Below are 13,808 nucleotides of genomic sequence, written 5' to 3'. Positions count from 1 at the left end.
TTGTGCTCTGTGCAATTACTGAACAGCTTTGTCTTATGTACAGTTTTATACACTATAATATATATATAATCTCTTGATATAAGTAGTTAAAACATATCACTACCCCAATCGAACACTGGTAAATATCAAAGACAAGCCCACCCAGCCCGTGACCCATTGGTTCGGCAATCTAAGAGTTGTAAAAAAACGTCTTCACGCGTCGAGTTTGAAAAACATTCATTCGAAGATGCATGGTTGAAATTCAAGTCAGTGGATCTCAGCGATGTGATTGGCCTTCGTTCCGAGCGCCTGTCCCTCCTCTAAGGCTCGGTTTGTCCCTGCTGCAATCCAGGCCAGAAAACCAACAAACAAACAAACCGAAAAACAAAATCCACAACGGATTAAAAGAGCAAAAGCGACACATGGCTACCTCCTCACCCCTCCTCACCCCTGCTCACCCCCCTACTCACCCCCTCGCGGACCCAATTTGCTACGATTTTAATTTTTTTCTGCCATCATTTTTTCCTCCCGATCACGTCAGCTCCAGGAGCAGTCAAGCCGCCAAGATGCACCTGAGCAGAGTTAACAGCCTGGCAACGACCGAAGACCTCCCCCCCCCCCCCCCCCCCCTCACACTTCTAACGTGATTCTCACGGGCAGTTCTGGTTCAGAAAGGACGATACAAAGATACAAAGAAAAACAAAGAAAATAACAAACGCAGCCGCCGGCGTGGAAACGCCGGGCGGCGGATCGACGGACGACCCCGGTTCCCCCGGCGCCCTTACAAGTTGGCGTGGATGTCCTCGTGCCGCAGCACCTTGTAGGTGAGCCAGTAGAAGATGTTGAAGAAGAGGAAGCTGAGGGGGAAGACGGCGCGGGAGATGGTGTCGATGCGCTTGGCGCGGTCCACGAAGCGCTTGCGCAGGGCGTCGGCGTCGTAGAAGGTGGCGACGGGCACGGGCCGCGGCGGCGGGGTGAACACCGTGGCGGCCTCCACCGCTGTGCCGTCCTTGGACTGCAGGCAGTGGCCCAGGCCGTAGCCGCTGAAGTAGAAGCCCCGGTTCTCCCGCACCAGCTCCTCTTCCTGGGGAGAAGACGGAAGCGGATCGGTAAGAAAATATAACACTTGTAAAATGTATTGCAATTATAGAGCGCTTTTCCAACCAGTGGCCACTCAAAGCGCCTCACAATATTGCCAAACATTCACCCATTCATGCACACTATATAAACCGTCAGCGAATCCGCAAATCAGCCCTCTATCAGGGTGTCAAAAGCCTTTTCTGTGACAATCGTTAATGGGTCTTGGGAATTGCAGCGTTTATTTTGGACAACACTTCTAAGTATGGCCTTTTAGAGCGAGACATTTCTAAAACAATAGACTTTGTGAGTGATTGGTTTTCCTTTTAGGCCGTGGCTTGAGATGGAGTATGTTGAGTGAAGCTAACTCATTTACATTCCCTCTGATATAGCAAGGGCAGCGAGAGAGATGGCGGAACAAGATAAACACTCTGAATGAGCCCCTCGCCTCCTCCCCCTTGAAGGGAATATTAATAGAGCTCCTCCTTAACTCTGACAGTTCATTTGGCAGGGGGGCAGTGGACATGAGCGATCTCCATCGGGTGATCAGTAGTCAGTGAGAGGTCTCCTAAGTGCGTTGACCCCTCGTGTCTGTTTATCTGCGTCTCTCTCTGTGACTAGCTCAACCTCTCCCTGACCCTCGAGTTCCCCAGGTGATCCGCCCACCTTGGCCTTCCGATTTCAGATCAACCTTGGCTGTGAAACCCTTGCCACTGATTACTTTGGAAGACTCATTGCTGTCAATATACATCTATACTATATACAAACTTTGCGCAAGGCCCGATACGTCAACGCAATTCAACTCGTGCTGACCCCCCATTGACCTAGACGCATAAGCCAAATGAAGGCTCAGAAGACATCCTAATCCCGGTAAATGTATGTGATTTTTCTTAGTTTGAATATGAATTTCAATACCCCCATTGTTCCTTTTCTATTCATGCAGCGAATGAATGAAAGAAATGCAAGACAGGAAAACGATGGCAGACAGATTTGACATTTAAATGACTCGGATGTTTGGTTGTTGTGATGGTATTTAGTTGCCTGACACCCCATCTCCCCCTTCAACATCCTTTGTCTCCTCTCAGAGAACGGTTGATCAATTGCCAGCGGAACTTTGTTGGGTCCCTAAATGTTGTCCCAATGACAAACGACCCCACGGTAACGGTCAAACCAGCGGCAGTCGCCCTTCCAGCCTCACTTAATTATCCCTTCTGCTCTTATCTCCAGCATCCGGTATATCAAGCCCTGAATTGTACCAGTGTGTTCCCCTAAGAGATAATAGGTTCTCATCTCTCTGGTCAATGTGCAGAGATCATGTGGCGCAGCGACATTCACCGCGGCCACTCTGATTGGTTGGGGTGAGATCCAATCTTATTTTAGCGCAAGGTTCACGACTGTGGATATAAAAAAGTATCGTGGACATGATTTCACCTTCAGGATGCAATAATTGGTCAGTAGGAAGTGTGTTCAGTCAAGGGTGTTCAGTCAAACATATTTCCCCCCTATATTTCACGTCACAGACTACACCAGGGAGAAACATAGACACACTTAACAGACCATTAACAGAAGCAAAAACAAAGTTCAATGTCAATGCTTTCAACGTGTACCAAAGTGGCTATCAGACTTAAAAAAAAGTTCAAAGTTACTTCGTACTTGGTGCTGGTGAACATCCTTGGAGGTGGTGCAAGGCCAAGAAAAAAAAGAAGGGATTTAGAAATGTTCTTGGCAAGGCCTTGAAGGTGAAACACATTAAACTCCCTGTGATGACAGCTGAGAGGCCACCAAAGACACGGTAAAGGACACTATTTTGGAGATTTGAGGATTACCCTTCTAAAGAATCTGGTGGGCGGGGTTCGTTTGTGGGGGATGGGGGGATGGCAGGAGGTTTAACAGGACTGGGTTGGAACCAGTATCGGGCTCAGCAGTGCCCGTTGGCTATGGGAAAGGGCAACAGGACCTTATCAGCTGTACTGGGGAGGCTGAAGGGACGTGGACGATCCGGGACGTCTGAGGGGGGAGTCATCGGGTTGGAGGGGGGGATCCGCCCACCGAGGCTGGGCGGCTGAGCCAGCCGCCCAGCCTCGGTTCTCTCCCTCGGATCGGTGGTGTTGTTCGCTCTCCGCAGGGTCCCTCCGCTTCAGGGACGGCTGACCAGTGCCTCGCTTTACAAAGAATTGAGACGCAGGAAGGAAAACCTAAAACGGGCCGACTGCGACTGCTCGCGTATTCCTGCTTTGTCGTCTAACCCTTTGTCACCAAGGCAACCAGCAAAGAGTCGGAGGCAGTAACTCTGGTGCACGCCTCGAGGGCCCGACGTCAGTTTGTTTTGGATAGCTGCCTCTCCCGCCCTTTTCACGTATTCGTAAATTGCGTAACGTGATTATCCACTTGGCTTTCATGAGACTAAAGTGAAGCACCTAGCATAAAGGGCTAGGTCCAGATCTCGGATCTCATCTGGTGACGGATTGGACGAGGATGATAAAAAGATCCGTGGAATTTAAAGCGGCACCCTATGGAATTGTGATAATGCGATAATGTGACAACCGTGACGTCGCTCGGGGAGAAAGGCTTTAGAAACCGATTTCAGTTACGGCGAAGACCACGGGGGGCTGGATCTCCATTTGGAAATACAAAGACACACACACACACAGAAATGGTCGCAACCTGTTCAGAAAGCTGAATAAACGTCAAAGACGTATCGATTAAACCTGGTTAGTCTGGGCTTCAGTAGGGCTCATCGAAACCCCCCACGTCTGTCCAGAGGAACACACCGGGCGTGGCGTCAATACCCCCCAGACAGATGACTGGCAACTCAAACTGCCCGGGCTAGAAGTAATTGTGCCATTGATGTGGACAGGAAGAGTCCTTCTCACTTTCCAGAACATCATTTTCACCCTCTGTATTGATTTTAGGTGCAGCAGACAGTCCCGTAAATCTGCCGGATTTCTTGGTCCGAGCATGGGGGCTTTGGCCATATGTCTTGGAGGCTGTCCAGGCTGTCTGAAAAGCTTTTAATAGGACATGCACGTCTTGCTTTTATGTTTTCGTCTTGTTGTGGATGGCCGTGTAGAGGTCTCATATCTCTCTTTCCTGGTTGTCTGAATACAAGAGGGCACCAGCGCCGTGTGTGGAAACTGTGTTTTAATGCATCACGGAATATGAAATCGGATTAATTGTAAACAATGACAAGGGGAAGTGGTATTGCTTTTCTGCATTACTTTTGGTTGTTATTAAAACATTTTTACATTTCTGTTAAAACTCCTCTTACATTGCTTCCTCTCAAAGCAATGATACTCAATCGAATAACCAATATCCACCGATTATGTTGGTTTAAAGTCTCCAGTTTTACCCACACAGGGGCTTCCATCTCAACTTGACTTGAAGACCAGCTTTACTCAGTCTCCACCTGACTTTGACCTGGAGGCTGTGGCCTCCCGATCTCATCCAGCTCCCCTTACATAACACCGGGGTTCTTCACATGCTGGAGCTAGTGATCTGTGTGAGGGGCAGTCGAGCCTCTGTGCTGAACAGGCAGCGACAGAGGGAGGAATGATCAGGCCATCTTTGTAGTGGTCAGCGCTAACAGCAGCAACGAGCAGGGGCGATTCGAGATGAGCCCGTCTCCCTCATGCAATATGACAGCCAGCTGTGGCCGGTCGCTCGGTTCACGTCCTGAGTACACTGCGGCTTGCACTACCGAGAGACCGTGTTTTCAGAATGTGACAAGGACTTTGAGGCTGTCTTTCTGCGTTTTCCCTCTGTGTGTGTGTGTGTGTGTGTGCGCGTGTGTGTGTTTGTGTGTGTGTGTTTGTACTGACTTTGCAGCAATATGTATTTCCCTGTGTGTGTCTGTGCGTCTGCGCGGTGTGTGTGTGCGTGCGCTTGTGTGCATGTGTGCGTGTAGGGGCTAATGTCTGTGTGCATGTCTGTTGTCTGTGTGTCGTCTCTGCGACTATATGTCTGGTCTGATTTGTATGTTTGTGTGTTTCTTGTGCACGCGTCTATGTATGCCTGCGCGGTGTGCGTGTGTGTGTGTGTGTGCGCTTGCGTGCGCGCGTGATTTACACTCACTATCCTCTGCCGCCGATGCTTCTTCCTCAGCCTGATGAACTCCTTGTGCTGCCTTGAGACGAAGTTCACGGCGGCGTACTCCAGAAGCGCGGCGAACACAAACAGCAGGCACACGGCCATCCAGATGTCGATGGCCTTCACGTAGGACACCTGGGGGGGGGAAGGGACAAGGTCACACAGCGCTCGATGGCCGATCGACGGCGCCCGCGGGACTAATGAGAGTTGTTTTGTTGCCGCGGTGACCCACATCCTTGGGATGGCCTAGAGAGGATAATGCGTCAGTGGGGACGGGGCGCAGTTTGACACGCGGCCGTGGGTCAGTCCGGCTCCGGGACCCAGGACGGGCGGCGGGACCGGTCCTTGGAGAGAGGAGACGTGTTCAGGGACACTTCAGGGAGGCCTGCTGAGGAAGCCGCGGGCGGAGAGAGTGTTCTAGGAAGGAGGGGGAGGAGTTGTCCCCATGGTTACATCCCGATCTCGTTATTATGATGAATTTTATATATACATCGGCCACACACTGTGCCGTTGAACTATAAGTGCCCATGAAGCTAAATCCTCTCTTCGGATGCCGCCGTTGCCATTAACCGCTGGCCAGACGCAGAACCACACACACACACACACACTGTCTTCAGCTCTCGGTTCAGAGCAGAGTAGAACGTCCGCTTACCGCGTGGCAGAGACTTCGGAACGGATCCGATTTTTTTTTTGATCATCGAGGACAAATAGCACGTTTAAAACCAAAGAGACGATGAATTTGGGTTCACTGAGACTTCAACACGTTTACATGGTGCTATGGCTAAGGGTAGCTTGCATCAGAAGGGTCACTTTGTGCACCAGTGAATCAAGGAGTAGAATATTGATTTCTGTTTACTCCACTGAACTGAGAAAATTGGGAACATTTTTAATTTATAATTTTCAATTGCATTTGGTTTCTTTTTGAATAACTATCCAAAACTAATGGTTCACAACCTCCTCTAGCCTAGAGGAGGGAATTCAAACATCTTGTACGCACCATCTGGTGAGCGACTCCCCTACATTAGAGTCTATTATCCTTCATGCAAGGCTACGACCAAATAGCAGAACGTGTGGAAGGAACGACTTAGAACTTACTAATTCTAAGCAAATTCTCCGACTAATTCTACTCCCCTCAGCACAGCCACGTTGTCTTAAGAGAAGACCAACCAAAGAAGAAGAAGAAAAAACAAACCAACCAACCAACTCACTAAAAGATCTTCTCCGGATCTCGGATTCGATAAACAAATGAACGAGTGAAAGGGTCGTCGTGTTGCTGACCTTGGGCAGCGAGGCACGGGACCCCGAGCTCTGGGTGGTCATGGTGAGCACAGTGGTGATGCCCAGGCCCACGCGGGCGGGCGCGGCGTCCATGTTGATCCAGAAGGACACCCAGGACAGGATGACGATGAGCAGCGAGGGGATGTACATCTGGATCAGGTAGTAGCCCATCTGCCGCTCCAGGTGGAACTTCACCTCGATGCACGTGAACTTTCCTGTGGAGGTGATCCGGCGTTTTTTTTATTTACTATTATTTACACTTCTCCAGAGCTCACTTTAATTTTTGATGAAGGCTTTCGAGGACGTCGTTATTGTGAGTGTATGCGGCTTGGGATCCACTGACACAGAGTAAATCTGGTTGCCATTATCGTCCTGGGTTTCTAAAATGACTTAACACAAATGTTTCTGTTGGTTGTACTGAGATCTCTGTTGGACTTCTACTCTGCAACTAAGACTCTGTTGATCCTCAAAAGATCCGGTTGCTCAAAAGTGGCTCAACAAGTGTACACTGGAAACAGAGAACAACCTGTTTTTGTCCAGAACTTGGATTAGGCAGTGTCAATCGGTCTCTCAACATGTGTAATAGTACATTCCAATCCTGTGTTGCAGTCTATGACACACCTGAGTTGTAGTACATTACACATCTGTGTTTTAGTGCATTACATACCTGTGTTGTAGCACATTACTCACCTGTGTTGTAGTACCTTACATACCTGTGTTGTAGCACATTGCTCACCTGTGTTTTAGTGCATTACACACCTATGTTGTAGCACATTACTCACCTGTGTTGTAGCACATTACATACCTGTGTTGTAGTACTTTGTGCAGTAGCCGAGGTCCTTCTCTTCTTTCAGGACAAACTGCGGGAGGGTGAGGTCCTCAGCAACCTGCACGGGGCTCTCGGCCAGCCACTCGAAGATCAGGTCGTTCATCGTGTATCCGACTGTGGACGTACCATGGGAGTTAGGGAACAGGAGACACACGGAGCGGGCAGAGTGGTAATTACATCAGTTTTAGCTAACCCTGATCCTGACCCCAATACGAGAGAATCATCTCAGACTAAAGCAGCTCTGGTTCCTGATTCAGCCGGAGACACCGCTCTTTCCGGGACTCGGAATGATTGAAAATCACACAAAAGAACAAAATAAAGAAGGTTAATGAACCCCGGGGGGGGGGGGGGGCGGTGATGTAACATCCGCGTGTCCGTCCGGACGCCGCCACCCGTGCCGTTTGTCACCGTGAAAGGTCACACGCCAGCGTAGCGGCGGCGGTGTCGCGGTTGTTTGAAGGTCGTGGTAGGATAAGGTCGCACGTGAGGCGCATGTCCGCTCATGACAACGGGGGGAGGGTAGGGGGAGATGTTTGCGCACATATTGAGCGGGCCGCTCTCCTCGGGGCGAGCGCGCGCCCTTGCACTCTCCTGCCGTAAACGTGTTTACACCGTGGATGAGGATGTGCAAACGGTGTCAGGCTGACGGGGTTATTTACGCAGCATAAACACGGCCAACAGCCCGCCAGGCCGCGACGGACGCGACAACTCAAGAGGAGGGCGCAGTTATCACTCTCACACACTCATCACACGCTCACGCATTCACCGGCTCTCTCAAGCACACACACTCACTCACTCACTCACTGACTCTCACACGCACACACACTCACTCACTCACTCACTCACTGGCTCTCTCACGCACACGCACTCACGCATACACACTCACTCACTCACTCACTCACTCACTGACTCTCACACGCACACACACTCACGCATACACACTCACTCACACACTCCCTCCCTGTCACACCCATACACACTCACCCACTTACACAAACAGGCCAACAATCAGGCCAACGATCTCTTTCCTGATTGACTCCACTGTCATACCCTCTTGTGGGCCTGATTACAGGTGTATTAAAAATACATGGGCCATGCAATCACAGTGCAAGCTTCCTGACACATCTGAGTGATAGGCTGAGGAGCCCTTTGAGGCCCCCGAATTACAAAGACATCAATTATTCAAGGTATTACCCCTTATCCGCTACCTCCCGCCGGAAGAACAGCGGCGCTACAACACACTTATCTCGTTCTCCAGGAGCATTCAACGCCATTCACACATCCCGCCTCAACCAGCAGGGGGAACAGCACACTGGAGACGTCTCCAACAGGACGGTCAAGGAGCATAGCAAACGGAACGTAGAGTCTAAATAAACGTATAAATGTCTGGAATATTAAAAGGGAATAGAGTTACGAGTTTGAGCCACACAGAGGGGTCTGATTTGTTTTATGAAGAGGATGACCTCTGAAGGTTACCATCGGATTCAGGCGATAGTCTGCGTCAGAATAATTAGTCTTCATTTTTGCGACGGAAAAAACACGTTGAGAACGTTTACTGCCAGTGAATCCGATATTTGAGGTTTTTTACGATGTAGTCCTTGAGCAGATGCTTTTATTCAAAGCAACACACGGTGAATTATATTATAGTGAATCACATCTACAGTAAAATCCTCCATCTTCTTAAAGGAACTGCAGGTAGGGGGTAGGCATCTGGGACAGGGATGCAAACAGGTACACCAAAGAAGTTATAATTTAGGAGGACTTAAAATAAATCTTATATTACAGAATGCTGAGTACTAACACTTAATGTGAGCTCTATAAAACAAAGTATTCTCCTTTAAGCAACAGACATTAAAGGACAATAAAATATCTATGTGAAAAACCTAAATTGCCTTTCCTTCATATTTAGCATATTTTGTTCAGCATCCACAATCACTGCTGGTATTGGTGCATCCATCCCTAAAGGGAATATTCCCGGGAATAGTGATGGCTCAAGTCAAAGCACATGAGAAGGCCAGTACATCCAGGACTTTGATGGTTCACAAAGGGATGGTTGGTTATTTTTTTATCTACAGACGCCTTTTGGCAGTAAAGAGTCTTGGAGTCCATAGCTCAAATCTTTTTCTTTAATCTCTCTCTCTCTCTCTCTTTCTCTCTCACTCTCTCTCTCTTGTAGGCTCTTTTGGATAGCCCTTGCAGAGTAGGAGCATTAGCATTGAAAGCCAGAGGCTTCTCTTGAGGTTCTAGGCCATCCCACAGTGGAAGGCTAGCACAGTATCACCCCCTCGGGTCGCTTGCTAACATATGTCGGGACTAGACCAGGAGGTTGACTCTGCAGGCCTTTAATCAGAGATGATGACGTGGATCACTTATGGCAGTGTCGGACCCTAAACAACCAGACCCTCGCCTGTTCTGCGTCCTTAGAACCCACTGCTGAAGGCTGCGTGTGCATCCTCCACCTTGAATACACTTCCACAAAAAATGGATGAGGGATTATACTTCCCTTTGCCTCATTTAAAGCCCGGTAGCATTTTCCATAGGGACAGATGTGTATTGAAACACTATTTATTTGTATTATTCAAATTGTATTGTACGGTGGATGCTTGGAAACTGGCCTGTCTCTACATAAACAGTATGTTGCCTACTGTGGTGAAATGAGATGCTAAGTAGTAGTTTGGCTTGTTGACTTGTGGGGAAAAGCCACAGGGGCAATGCATTTAGTACACTGCGAATGGTTCACTTGTTTTTTTTTCATACATATCTATTCCTTTGTCTCCACAGGGTGAATTAAGTCACCTCCAGGCACCGTCCCAGGGTCAAGTAATATAAGGGACACCAAAATGAAAGATCTATTATTTATATTCAGGAAATTGGTCTTATCAGGGTCAGATGCTATCTGTGCCTGAGGCACGAAACGAGAAAATACATTTTTCTGATTTTTGTTTAATCAAATATGAATATGAATCTGCATTATGGAAGTAAGTGGAAAGAGTAATCAGAAACTCATTGTCGGTCTTATAAAAAAAATATTATTTATATGTACCTTTTCTGGAAGAAACTTTGCCAACAGAACCATAATCATGTCACGAATCTCTAGAGACATCCTACGCTGAGGCAGACCATAATAAACTATCAACATGCAGACCGAGGCAAAGAAAGGAAGCGAGGAGATAAAGAGAAAGGAAGGGGGTGAAGGGGGTGGATTGGGAACACTGGGAAAAGGAAAGGAAGACTCACAGCTTTCAAGCTGCATAGTGCAGGTCTGAATGTCCATGGGGAAATTCTTCAAGTCCATAGGGCAGGATAAGATGAGAGTCAGTCTGAGACAGAGAGAGAGAGAGAGAGAGAGAGAGAGAGAGAGACACAGAGGGACAGAGAGAGAGAGAGAGAGAGAGAGAGAGAGAGAGAGAGAGAGAGACACAGAGGGACACAGAGAGAAATAGAGAGAGAGAGAGAGAGAGAGAGAAAGGGAGACACACACAGAGAGAGGGAGGGAGAGAGAATCACAGTAAGAGTGAATAGAAAACAAAAATGGGTAAAGGCAAAAGGTAAAGTCAGTATTGAGGAGAGCATAAGTAGGGCAAAATAGCAGGAAATCAGGCAGTGAGCAGGAATTGATCATCCCTACATAAATCAGCAGATCACACAATAGGGTCCAGACTTCCAAAATGTATGGATTATTTAATACACACATATTTGGTTCTCTTGATATTAAACAAGTGAGAGTTGGACAGTGAGTTACGCTGCCATTTGGCTGCACTTAGCGCGGCGCTAACCGCCAGCTAATTGGAGAACACAGCGGCTCCTTTTATGTCCTCGATGCATCGAGCCTCTGAGAAGCCTGGGGAATGCCAGGGAGCCATTAGGAGGTTTGGGTAGAAGAGAGCAGTGTAATTACCTGCTGCAACGCCTCGCCCAGAGACAGACGAGTGCCGCCAGAGCTATACACGCTGGCACGCGTTCTCTCCACCCAAAGCGGGGAAGGCGTACCGTATGCTGTTCTTCCAGAGAGCAGAACGCTAAGTACCCCTGATGAATGAACTCCCTAACGTGAGCCAACTCAGGTCTTGGAGGCACGTAGGTAACCCTTACTGTCGGATCTGACTCTGAAACTGTCGCTGGGAAATTAGACTTACTTTCATCGCTGAGCAGATCACGACCTGGATGGCAGTTGGTAAACCTTAAAGTGTTCCCCCAGCAACTAAACACAGTTTAATTTTTCAGTGTTTCTGCTCCACGTTAGAATAAACAACACCGAAAATAAATGGACAAAAATAACTACATAACTAATAATAAATAACTACTACTATATAACTAATAATGAATAACTACTACTATATAACTAATAATAAATAACTACTGCTATATAACTAACATTAAATAACTACTTGAAGTTTTCATCCCCTGTTATTATCGCTGTGCGTTTATTAAACTGGGAAATATCCAAACTTTAATCCCACATTTTGTCCTTCATCATATCCAGACAGCCACTATAGGAACACAGCACGAGGGTAAGTGTTCTGTTGGTATAAGGGTTAGGGTTAGGGTTACCATAGGGTAACCCTAAGTGTTCTGTTGTGATTCTAGACGGACAGGCACACAGACGACGGACAGACAGACGGACGGACAACCTGATGCTGAACAGAACGCTGCCGTCCTGGAAGATGCGCAGCAGCTTGTTGTCGGTGGTGACCCCGTGGAAGCTGGCGCCCTTCTCATTGGCGAAGAACAGGTCGGGCTTCCAGATGGAGTCCAGCATGGAGGGGTCCAGGTCCAGAGAGTCGTCAGGGTACTCCCTGTAGGCCAGCCGCGGGTCGTTCCACTTCTGCCGCAGGAACAGGTTCAGCCGGTAGTCCTGTAGGGGGCGCCTCGCACGAGTTAGCGTCACAGAGACGACCGCGAAGAAGAACACATGTTGGTGTCCATCACTGACACGATTCACTATTAGTTGACAGATATATATATACATATTTATTGATTTTTGTTTGGTTTATGGATAGGTTATTTAGTCTTGTAAGTCTTTGCAAGCTTATTTTTGTCTTGAGCAAGAACACATCAACGTTTCGAAGACATCTTAAAGCTAAATGCTTCCTGCATTAATCATAATAACAAAGTATTATGATTAATGCAGGAAATGCTGCACTGCTTTCCATGACCCTGATGTGGTCTCACACATTTACCACGAGCTGGAACAGAACTTTGAGTAAGGTGTGTAACAAAGTATCACAGTGGCAAAATATCATGAAGAAATTAAGAGGCAGGAGAGTGTTGGTGGTTACCGATGATTGCTGATGAGAGCGTTTGATGCCACTTGTTCTTGTCTAGCATTGGATTTTTGTGTATATTCAGGGTGCGACTTGCCGGTGGGGATGGTGGGGATTATCCCCCCCTCTGGTTTACACGTCCTACCCTCTGCTGAATTATTTTTATCCGTATTTTCACCATTACATCGTAATAATTCACAACCAAAATACACAGGGTCCGTCTTCATTTTGAAACATTTTAAAATGTTTCTCAAAATTATCCCCCCCTCTGGTTTTTTCACAAATCGCACCCTGTGTATATTGATATTGCAAAACTATTGCAGACGGTTAGCGGGTGATGATAACTACTGCCCACTTGCCGTTCTCACCCACCAGAGTGCTTTTCTGACCTGGCGTAGACTAAAAGATCAATCGATTCATGAGATGAATGGGTATGAGCGCTCCCTCAGCAAACACGGGGACTAAAAGTGCTTTATCATCCAAACTTCTTTAGAGGTGCACTGATAGAGCCTCATCATGAAAAAGCTAAAGTTAGGAGTTTAGTCCGACCTTTTACCCCTTAAATGGATTTGTTAGAAAGTGGCCATGCGGGACTCAAGCTCCCATGTTGACCTCTGACCTACCGGGTCAATGAGGCAAGGTTAAATTCCCATCAGTCCCGACCCCAGCAGGACAGTTATAGTCACATCCAGGTATAACTTTATTTAGAATACTATTTCAACCGGGACATACGCTACACTTCCCCCGCGGAGGACAAACCGGCGGCTTGCGCGCCACATTTATCACAATAAACGTTCCCTCCACTTCTGGTGACATCATTGCTGTCATCTTCCTTTGTGCTGACCTCAGTGCACATTCTGGCCCTTGCTGCCAGCTCCCTTGACAGTATTTAACACAACGCTTGTGTCTGTGCTGACCCAGCCAGCGGACTGCCAAGGTAAAGGTCCTCCTTTTTTTCTAGCTCCTCACCTTGCTTTCCTTCCTTCCTTTTTTTGGACTTTTTTTCCTCCAATTTTGATATTAATTGTGGAAAGGACAGTTCATTATCGGCCCGTCACTGACCCACTGGCCTCTGAAGGTTACACTGATATGCTCCAGGAAACAATGAGAGAAAATGTCCAACCTTGATTGGATTATAACTAGGAAGTAAATGAGAAGTAAATGGCGGGAAATTGTTTTCAACTATGAAACATATTAACGACGAGACATGAGGACATTACACTGAATGGTGATCTGGTCAGGGAAGAATCCCCCAAATAAGGGTACGCTTCATGAGGCTAAGATCGAGCTCCTAT

General features: G+C 47.7%; 1 protein-coding gene across 1 annotated transcript in view; it reads right to left on the bottom strand.

The window, feature by feature from the left end:
* Positions 1 to 664: 664 nt before the first annotated feature.
* The window catches only part of glra4a (glycine receptor, alpha 4a), a gene marked incomplete at its 5' end in the record, with an annotated part of 35,014 nt that continues 21,870 nt past the window's right edge, over positions 665 to 13,808 (bottom strand). Inside the window, 6 exons of the mRNA XM_079745506.1 lie at positions 665 to 1,063; positions 5,128 to 5,277; positions 6,421 to 6,635; positions 7,226 to 7,363; positions 10,487 to 10,569; positions 11,881 to 12,104. Coding sequence (XP_079601632.1) covers positions 761 to 1,063; positions 5,128 to 5,277; positions 6,421 to 6,635; positions 7,226 to 7,363; positions 10,487 to 10,569; positions 11,881 to 12,104 — 1,113 coding nt within the window. The 3' untranslated portion in view covers positions 665 to 760. The remainder of the gene's footprint in view (positions 1,064 to 5,127; positions 5,278 to 6,420; positions 6,636 to 7,225; positions 7,364 to 10,486; positions 10,570 to 11,880; positions 12,105 to 13,808) is intronic.

Source organism: Pollachius pollachius, assembly GCF_949987615.1.
Source record: "Pollachius pollachius genome assembly, chromosome: 10".
Lineage (NCBI taxonomy): Eukaryota > Metazoa > Chordata > Actinopteri > Gadiformes > Gadidae > Pollachius > Pollachius pollachius.
Note: the sequence above shows the minus strand (reverse complement) of the source record. Positions and strands in the feature narration are given on the sequence as shown.